Below are 10,672 nucleotides of genomic sequence, written 5' to 3' on the forward strand. Positions count from 1 at the left end.
CCTGAAAAGAGCAGGGCTCTACGAGCGAATATGAATATCCCTTTTATTTTATTATTATTTTCTTTTCCTTTATTTTGTGTTGCTGAGACGCCAAAACCTCTAAATAGTGACCTGTAGGTGGCGGTATGCACCTGTTGGTGTAACCCGCCATTAATCGAAAGAAGAAGAAGAAGAAGAAGTATACTACGTGACATCTTTTCCCTAAACAGAATGGTTCTATGGTGCAGCGGGTTTAGCGTATGGCTTGCAAACTGTAGATCACCGGTTCAACTCCCCTCACCCTCGTAGGAATTGTAGTTTTAAATCGCTTTGAATAGAACCGTCTGCTAAATGACTAAATGTGAATGTATTAATAAGAGATTCAATACATTTAAGCAATGAAAAGAAATTGTGTCTATTTCTCTCTTCTTATCATGCACCCACCTTACCATCCACCTCCACCATTCACTACCGCACAAACACTAGGCACATTTGCAAAACTAAACGTTTGCAATGATGTAAGTTAAAGTAGGTAAAACAACTTTAGCCAATATCTATTTGGGTTGTGTGCTCAAATTTCCTGGGATCAAAGAAAACGTTAGTATTCATGTGCAAACTAAAAATCATGTCTCAGGCTGCACATGAAAGTTATTTCGGGTTTATCAACTGTACCAATGTCTCAACTGTACTATAGGCTACCACTGTCATATAATTATGAGTGCTTTGTTCTCCGCATCGCCGACAATACAAAAATGAAGGCTACCACTAGCAAGAAAGTGATGACATTCAATGTTTGATGGTGATGTATGCAATAAATGACTCGAGAAGGTCTTCTAAATTAATTATTCCTTGTCGGGTGGATCGGTAGCGCTCATACAAGAACTCATCAAGATGGAAAAATGGATCTTCTTGGCGATCGCAAAGAACTCTTCCTATGCTAATCAAACTGACTCCTTGTCAATGGGATCCCTCCTTTTGGCGTGGGTGTGGCAAGTTTAGCCAGCTAAACTTTGCTTAGCCTGCCCTGGAGCAGGCTAGGGCTAAGCGATTAATTACCATGGAAATCCGAATCCGCTAAAGCGTTGTTGTCTTTTTTTAGCCTGGAATTTAGCTCGCTAAACCGCTTAGCGAGTGACGCCGAACAGTACCCTGAAACAGGATGGAGTGGGGATATTGTATTTTGACGTTTGTTTCCTGACGACCCCTTATTGTTGAGGCACCGGCGCCAATCTACGAATGGCTAACAAAAAGTTGACCACAGCTGAGCTCCACAAGAGCGTATTGGGAGATGGTAAAAAGTGAGTATGGATGACAAATATAAAATAATGTAAAATGTGACATCATGTGATATGTGGTTGTTCAATTGTGTGGCTGTTGTCACTAACGATGATGCTAGATGTCAACATTGGGGGCCATAACAAAAGTAGCCATTCTAAGCTAAGCCAAGCCAAATATCTAGTTATTTTGATGTATGAACTGTTTAATGTCTTGGTATCTAATGTCAGTCATATTTTGTAGCTAACGTCAATCATATTTCGTAGTCAACTGCTTACGTTAAGTAATGGTCAGCTATATAAATACATCGAAACTTGTATTTTGCAGTGGGATATCAGGGAATGAAAATACCAGTGGAAATGGTGGGTCACGGAAAAGGGTTAAACGTGAGTGACCGAACCTAAATTTAAGACCGAATTTAAATTTAACAGCGTACCACCATATCAAACGTCATTGTGTTAACTTTGTTATCCTAACACTTATAACACTTAATTGCCTGTACCGTACCACAGCTACAGCTACCACCGTGAAGTCTCGTTACATGCAAACAACTGGAAAGAAACCTCCGCCCAAGGTAGGTCTTGAAGTATCGTACTGAAACGGCAGCCTGTCACAGTCTTCAGTCTGCAGTACCGAATAGATTCTGTGGGATTTCTCCCCTCGTGATAAGTACTGCATGAATACAGTACAATGTATCCACTATTAACTAGCGTAATGTAGGAGAACCTTTGTATTTGTGTTCTCTTCTAGCCCGCAACTCCTCAAAAGGCGTCCCAGAATACTGTATTACATGAAACATGTGAGTGGGGATAGTGGGTGGGAATGATACATTTGCTCAGTGCCTGAATGACACAAGTGTGCATGTCTTATACTCTAAGGTTGAGGAGATATGTTCTGTAGAACTATATGAAGTTTCAGCTTTCTGAATGTGTTTCACTATTAAACTAATAAACCTGCCTCTCCTTGCTTTTGTTTAGTTAAAGAGATAAGAGGGAGTATCTCTAAAAATATCAGTAGTTTAAGCTCAGCATTTTGGTTTAATTTATTTATCTGGATAGGAGCTTGCAGCTCGTTGAAAAGACTTGATGTACAATGTTTGAATGTTTGTTTTTTTTTACTCCGCAGTAAATTGTGATGGTGTGTTGCAGTCAACAATTCTACTTGGTCATGCCTTGCGGCCAGATTTTGATATGTCCGCCATAGTAGGTGAGTTAAGGTGCCTCTATACTACCCAAATGGTCGTGTCGGATAGTCGGGCAGCGGGCGGGCTGCCGGATAGTACGTACTAGTTAGCATTTGTGTCCCGTTTATAGTACTCCAACGGCTGTGGGTGTTGAAAAGAATTCTCTTCCAGAACAGTAGGGGGAGTAACGGTTTAAGTGCCGAAAAGACAAGCTACCCCATGACGTTTTCGTGCGATGGAAATCGATACTTGGCTTTCCCTCTCCCCAGCTGTCGCTACTGAAATGCAACAGGTGTCAGCAGACATACAACTTCAATGCTTTGTCTAATAATGCATATACACCTGAAAGGGCAAACTTATCTCTATCATGGTAGGTATTTTTTGTGGGAGAAATAGTAGCAATCTACAACAAAATAATATGCTTATCTTACACTATAGAAACAATTACAGTTTTTCACTGTTGCTAAAACCCGTTTTTCAAAACAGTAACGTCTTTCTCAAAACTGCACACAGAAAATTGAAAACCTCACACACAAAATGCTAAACCTGACACTCCCTTTGCAAGATGACTCTTTGCTATCAAATCTCTTAACTGTTCACAAAATGGAACTCGTGTTTTCATTTGGTACACACAGCCATATTTTCAAAACACACACACATACATTAATTTAGTACACACAACTAAGCATTAGCTGCACACTACCAAGCATTTACAGCACACAGAAGTGCAAAATTGAAAACACAATCATCGACACACACCATATGAATGACAATGACTCATTGAGCCCTTTCTCCTTTTGTAAAATGTATCAGTGTAGGCCTACATTTTTCATAGTCAAACATAAAACAGCAATACCGTTGTTCTCACAAACCATATTTACAATTTTAGTCTTCTGTTCCACCCGATTGTATTGACATAAAATTGTATACAAAATGCTTATAGTTTTTCTCAATTGCTTACACACATTTTTTGAAAGCATGCCTCGTTCTTAAAACTCTAAACACAAATTCCAAAGCAACTAACTGAAAATGCAAAACCCTTTATAGCTCCTGGAAAATGCTACTTTGCTTTCAAAAAATATTGAAAGTGTGTTTTCTTCCTCCACAGTGTGGTTCTCTTTCAGTCCTGCAAAATACAAATACTGTGAGCACACTACGTATATTATATTGATATGCAGTATTACAGTACACAAGGCAAACAGATTTCGTACTTGTTCTCCATCCTGAAGGTTCTAATGAAAAGCCATGAAAACATGGTCTACCACAGCGGCCCAAATCTCATTAGAGATGACCATTCTCCTTCTTCTTTCTCCTGATCCTCCTCCTTCTTCACATTGTCCTCATTCTGTTCCTCCTCCTTGTCCTCCTCTTCCTTCTCTCTGTCCTCCTACTCTTCAACCTCCTACTCCTCCTCCTTCTTGTCCTCCTCTTCTTCCTCCTCTCACTTTTACCCCTCTCCTTCTCTGGTTGTGGATCTTTTCAAAGTTTTCAATAGTTTATCCAACAAAACAGAGGCTCAAGACACTTTAATGGTGCAGTCCTCACTGCAAATTGGTCAAAAGACATGAAAGTTTAGAGATTTGACTATTTGTGGTTTGCAGGTTGATGCTTTGAGATTTTACTTGAAAATTGTGTGCAACAACAGAACTTTGTGTACACTGTTTTGACAACAACGTGATGTGTAATTGACATCAGTGTGTTCACAAGGAAAATCGGACTCTAATGTAGATAAGGGAATCTTAAGTATTTCCCACTTGGGGCGAGCGATTGATACATGACGTGAAGGTTGTGCAGATTGTGCCGAATTTTCGCTTTATACTTTTTAACAATAGTGAAAAACTGTAAAAAAGATGAAATTAAATGAATACGTTCTTATTTTCTTTGGTATTTTCGTTATATTCAGATTTGCAATGATGATTTCTGGGGCATTTTTGTAATCTCTTTGATCATGTGACGAGACGATACGATATAGGCACAACATCTGAACGACTGACAGTGTTGTACAAGTCCACACCTTTCATGAAATAGTTAAAAGTTCATACAAGTAAACATGAATAGTTCACGATCATAGTTCACCATTTTAATTCATAGTTCAGTTCATGGTTTTAGGGTGGAAAGTGAGAATGAAAGACTTCACTTGTTTTTTATAGAAAACTTTATCCATCACTACCAGCTACTACCACTAGCCTACCTATCCTTAAACTGCACTGTCAAGTGTATCAATTCCAAAAATAATAATTACCCCCAACGGCAGCGTGTCTCGAAGTGGTGGAAGCCCAACGGTGGGTCGCAGAGACGTGACAGTTGGAGCACAAATGAGAAGAGATTCAGGAGATTTTCCCGTTGCAATGCCTTCCTTTATATACAGTAGCCTAACGAGAATATACCCCCATCGCACTAAACAACCACACTCAAACAAAGGAATATTGTATTGTTAGAACAATAGCAGGGCAGAGCACACGGATAATCCATATTCATCATCTTGGCAAATTGAGATAGGCTACTGCGGCTGGCGGATTAAGGAATGAACATTGCATATTTGGAATATCTTAATAAGTAGGTTAGGGAAGTCAACCTGTCTGCTTTACTTGTTGGAGACATTCGTTTATTGACACATCTTTTAAAGGCGGCCAGAGCGCATTAAAACGACGTGTTTATAAGTTACATCATTCAAATGTGGAAGTAATCAGTATAGAGAGGGCAGCGCCAGATAACGCACAAACTGTATTCGCGCTTGCCTCATGGGTGCAATACCATTATTTAATCATATTTGATAGTATTCCCAACTCATTTGTCCTTCATTCTATCACTGTGTTTGAAAGGTAGCCTATTGGTTAGGTAATAGCCGAGTGACGCCTGTTTTCTTTCTGATTTGACAGTATAGGATATCTACTTGTGTGTTTTAAGCAAATAAAATGTGTAGCAATGTTTACGAAGGGGCAACTGCTATCGTGAATTATACAGTAAATACGTTGTGAAATGAAAGGAAAACACATCACAGTTAAAGGTGTATGAGTATTGATTGATTCACATCGATATGAATGGATGACATGCCAACAAGTGTTTTTTTAGTGGAGATTTTGAAAAATGATCGCAACATTGAAAAATCCGGTGCTTTAAAATATCCCAAACACAATCGGAATTCGAGAATAACCCTAATATTTAGGTCTATTAAGCAAACATGTAGCCTACTGCCCTTATTTTGCTTTAACGGAACAGACTATTCTGCCGTTTGAAATGTATTAAACACGCATGCTGGATTTAAAATACAGTGGAAACCGTCGGTTATAAACAATGGAGTGACAAGTTCTGCAATATATGTGCAATGATAGATATGTCCAAAGTGTGAACTTTTTATGAAATAGAATTGATGCCATCTGCTTTCTCCATAACAACATGGATTACACCTCGGTGGACTTTGTAGATATTTTATTAACAAACGTTGTACGTGGACTTCAAGTTTACAAGAAAAAAAATATCTTCAATGGTAAGACCCTTTTGTTGTGCCTCTTCTGGTGTAGCATACAATGTGAGTTTTATTTGGGCACAGCAGATGCCTATCATGTGTAATGTGTAGGCTATTTCATTCCGTTCTTCCAATGTGAATAATTAAATTTCAATATGCTATCTCCCTCTTGTGCGCGGTTGTACTTTAAACGGGGCTTGTTTGTGTGAGCGAGTGCATGTAGTATATGTTGACGCCGGAGTTTAATAAGGGCAGGCTATTCATAAAATACGTAAGTAAATGTGTCAGTAGTATGACAGTTGAGACATTGACTCCGTGGGGCTCAGGTCGTTTGGACAAATATTTTAATTGCTATCGCTCGTGCTGCACTAGGCTACTTGGGCCGCTCATGTATTGTGATATATAGGGAATAGTTTTCAAGGAAAGGATCTGCGCCTTTGACAGTGGCTGTTGTTCATATGGATATAAAGGTAATGAAACAGGAAACGCGAGGTCCAGAAATGTGAGTTTCCGGAATTGATGTCGTATGGAAGTGATGTCGTAGTGGGCCAATCACGGCCAAGGAGTATCCGTCGCCATGAGCGGACTGACAGAATTTTTTGCGGGGACACGGAGAGCTGTCCGAAGGCTCTGGAGAGCACGGAGAGGGCGTTTCAGCTACCTGAGAAGGCGTTCCTATGTGCCCAAAAACGTCTAAAACACCTTAAGAGTTCTACATGATAGGATCTTTGTGGCAGTAATGTGGAATATTCTGAAAGTACCATATATCTTGTGTTACAGGGAAGCCAATGAGTCCAGGGCCCCGGAACACAGAAACAGTGGAACCTAAACATTCTAAGGAAGTTCTAGAGTTGCAGACATTACTCCTGACATATACTACAGCTAAGGTACAAATTCCAGAAATAACATGGTCAAATACTAACGTTTGAGATGCTGGTTTAAGCAGTTGAGTGCCTTCATTGGCTCGAGACCACACATGACAGCTGGCTGAATCTCAAGTTTGTCGTCTTTTTTTATAGTGCCATAGAATAGACAAATTACAAAAGACAAAATATTGCTTATCCACTATTACACACATTAGACTGAAAAAACACCTTCTAGCATCAGATTTTGAGATCATTTTAGGTATTTGTGTGGTAGTATTTGTATATGAGTAGGTACATGTGCTCACGGAATTGTCTTTTCAGATGGAGCATAACACTCGCATAATGAAGAAGGAAGCAGAGAAGGAACTTCTTGCCATGATGGAGGTTGAGAGGGAGCTGCAGGTTACAGTGCACGAGAAGAAGCGTCAGTATCACCTGAGAGAGAAACAAAAGCAGCTGAACAACCTGCTGGATGCACAGGTAACTTTCTTTTTTTCTTTCTGCATATCTCCTTGGTGTTGTGCTTGGCCCCTTGAATTAAAACATGCACAGCTGGGAGAAACATGACTTACGCTGTACAGCATGGCGTATGACATGTATGATGGTCTGATCATCTTCCTGTGAGTGGCAGGGATTGTGGGACCCATATCTTATGGTTAACTGCAACGTACTTTTGGATGTTTGGAGACGTCATTGTAAAATTTCAGCACAAAATGTCAGCAACATTTCAGCACAAAATGTCAGCAACATTTCAGCACAAAATGTATCCTCTTTTCTCAGATTGCTGCACTCACCCCAGTGGCTGCAGTCACTTCCCAGTTTACTCAAAACTACCAGATGCTGGCAACAGCCGTGGATGCCACAAGGCATGAGCTACCAGTCAAGAACCTCTACATGGAAGATGACCGAGAGCAGTTTTTAGGTCAGGAAGTACAAGTGGATATCACCACGATTGAGACAGATGTGTATGCTCACCCTTGTGACAGATTCTTATTTAGAGATTGGTCAGACATATTACTGGGAATAAGGCTATTTTTATACTAACCATTGGTCACACTATTCACTGTATTTATTCACCCATTTGCTTGTTTTGTTGGACATGATGATGCAGAGGAGGCTGTGTCATGTCTGAAGACAAGTGAGGACCTGCTGCAGCACACAAAGGGAGTGGATCAGGGAAGCGAGTCTGCTTGGGAGAATCTGAGCAGAATAAAGGACTCAGCCCAGGATCTTAACCAGCAACTGGTCAGGTAGGTCAACAAGTGGATGCAACATCTGAGGCAGTTTTGCACTCTCTCTGTTCAATTCCTCCCCTTAGCTGTCAGGATTCAAAACTACTATGAAAGAAATCAACTTTTCCCAGGGTATGAAATACTGGTTCTTGATACTTGGAGGGATCAATGAGCGTGGTGTCTTTTCCCTTTTCTTTTAGGGGGGGCTCAGACCTGCAGGAGCTGTCGTCCTTGGTGAGTCAGCTGACTGTTGAGAGCCTCTTGGAGAAGGAGAACCTGCTACTTCCATGACCATCTCGTAGCACTTCCCAGCACCTAGAATATCCCAGCCACAGGCCTTTATTCCAGCCAATACCCTGAGACCACAATTGCCTTTACTGTAACTTGGTCCCAAGGATCATGTGTACTTTAAACATGTTGAGTGGTGGATGTAGATTTGTATGTGTGTATGATAGATCGATGAGTGTAGTGTAGTCCTGTGTCCGTTTTTGTCCTGTGTGTATTTTTTATGTATATAATTCATGTAAAGTATGTGCTATACCTTTTTTTTTTTTTTCAAGAGCCTGCACATTGTAGCAGACCTTGTCTTGTTCTGAAATTGTACAATAAATATATTATATGACTACATGTTAATGTCTTGTTGCACTTTATCCCTTTCCTGAAGCTGAAAATTGGTTTGGAAGAGGGGAAAGGTAGAAAAGTGACTGCACAAAAAAAATAAAAACTTATAGTGTATGGACTTTGATCTTTTGACAAGCCAATACACCTTAATGGTGAAACCGTCATTAAAACAAACATAATAAGCGACACTTAGAAGTTACCTCAGAGGAGATCAGGCGGAAATTATTAGCTCCGTCTAAGACCGTTTTCCGGTTCGAACGTTGGTCGTTCCGCATTATTATTATTATTTTTTATTTTTTTTATTATTATTATTATTCTTTATTTCAGACACCAATTCCATATAAAGTAACAGACATACAATTATAAAAAATTTAAATATTAAAATAGAGAAAAACAAATAGATACAACACACATAATACAGTGCATTAAAAAGTATGAAGACTTTTGTGCCAATGTCGTCTTAAGTTTGAGGTAAAGCGATAACAGCTCTTTAGAGGGTTGACCAGAGCCTCTACTATGAAGTTCTCAGACTTGTGAAATGAAACCATACATCAGTTTTCTCAAGAGCGCCTCACAAGTTGGTACGTGCTTAGAGACAAACAACTGACTAGCACTATGCCACCTAGGCACATGAAGCAGCAATCTAAAAGCATCATTGTAAGCTACTTTCAGTCTCTGTATACTCCTTTTCCTGTAATTAGACCACAAATGAGCAGTGTACATCGGTGTTATGTAGGTTCTAAACAGGGAACATTTAACCGAATCTGAGCACATAGAAAACTTTCTTAATAACATATTGGCCTGAGAATATATTTTGCAGCGCTGTCGATATATATCGTTGTCATCAGTCCAATCATCAGAAATGACATGGCCCAGATATCTTATATCCTCATGGGCACCAAGGGGACTGCCAGATAGATAAAAGGTAGGGAAGGTTAATTTCCTATCCTGATTACTTCTGACTATCATTATGTGGCTTTTCTTTCCATTATATTTAATATCATGGTCTATGCCATACTGAGAGCACACGCTCAGCATATGTTGCAGCCCAGCACTGTATGGGCTGAGTAAGACCAAATCATCTGCGTACATCAGATGATTGACAGTAGATTCCCCTACAAGACAGCCTGTATTTGTCTTATTCAGCTGGCTTGATAATTCGTCCATATAAACATTAAACAAAAAGGGAGATAAAATTCCTCCTTGTCGAACTCCGTTGGCAACATAGAAAGGAGCTGATACAACATTGTCCCATTTAACATGAAAAGTTTGATTGGCATAACAGAACACCAAAATCCTCACAAGAGGTTTAGGGACACCTCTCGCTAGCAGCTTCATAAACTGTTTTTCATGACAAATTCTATCAAAAGCTTTGGAAGCATCAATAAAGCATAAAAATACAGATTAATTAAGACTTTTGTACCTAGAGACAATCTCCTTCAGAGCATACAGAGATCAGTACCATGTTTTCTTTTAAAACCAAACTGATTGTCAGCAGTCAGAACATACATTTCCAATTTCATTAATAGAATTCTCTCAAACACTTTAGACAAGATACTGGCTAATGCAATGGGTCGATAGTTGTCTTTGCTGTTCAGTTTACCAGACTTATCCTTAAGAACAGGCACTAACAGCACTGACATAATAGAGTTCGGTAGAACACCATGAACCATAATTCCAGTAAGACACATGGCTAGTAATGGACTGAGTCTATAACTGGCATTTTTTAGATGCTCTGCAGAAATGCAATCCATACCACAAGCTTTGTTGTTGTCAAGCATGTGGATGGAATCATAGATATCTACTGATCTAACTATCATGTCTGCTGAGAGACCTTTACATTCATTTTCATTTTCGTTACTTTTAACACAATTAAATAGTTTACTGTAATGCTCTCGCCACAGATCAGCAATCTTCTCTGGACAACTAACCCCCTCTATATCAGAAGGGAGGGGAGTTCTGTTATTATTTATGATTTTGATCTCCTTCCAGAAGTCAGTAAGATTGTTATTCTGCATCTTTCTGGCCAGCGAGTCTGCTCTCATTGTTT

General features: G+C 39.6%; 1 protein-coding gene across 1 annotated transcript; it reads left to right on the forward strand.

The window, feature by feature from the left end:
- Positions 1-1,140: 1,140 nt before the first annotated feature.
- LOC308360200 (HAUS augmin-like complex subunit 8) lies at positions 1,141-8,548 on the forward strand. Its single transcript, XM_080831988.1, has 10 exons — positions 1,141-1,277; positions 1,582-1,640; positions 1,767-1,828; positions 2,005-2,053; positions 2,380-2,460; positions 6,684-6,790; positions 7,091-7,249; positions 7,550-7,691; positions 7,881-8,019; positions 8,202-8,548. Exons 1-10 carry the CDS (start codon positions 1,216-1,218, stop codon positions 8,290-8,292), a joined length of 951 nt encoding a protein of 316 aa, XP_080688114.1. The 5' UTR covers positions 1,141-1,215; the 3' UTR covers positions 8,293-8,548.
- The last annotated feature ends 2,124 nt before the right edge of the window (positions 8,549-10,672 follow it).

The sequence above is a fragment of the Sprattus sprattus genome, assembly GCF_963457725.1.
Source record: "Sprattus sprattus genome assembly, chromosome: 2".
Classification (NCBI taxonomy): domain Eukaryota; kingdom Metazoa; phylum Chordata; class Actinopteri; order Clupeiformes; family Clupeidae; genus Sprattus; species Sprattus sprattus.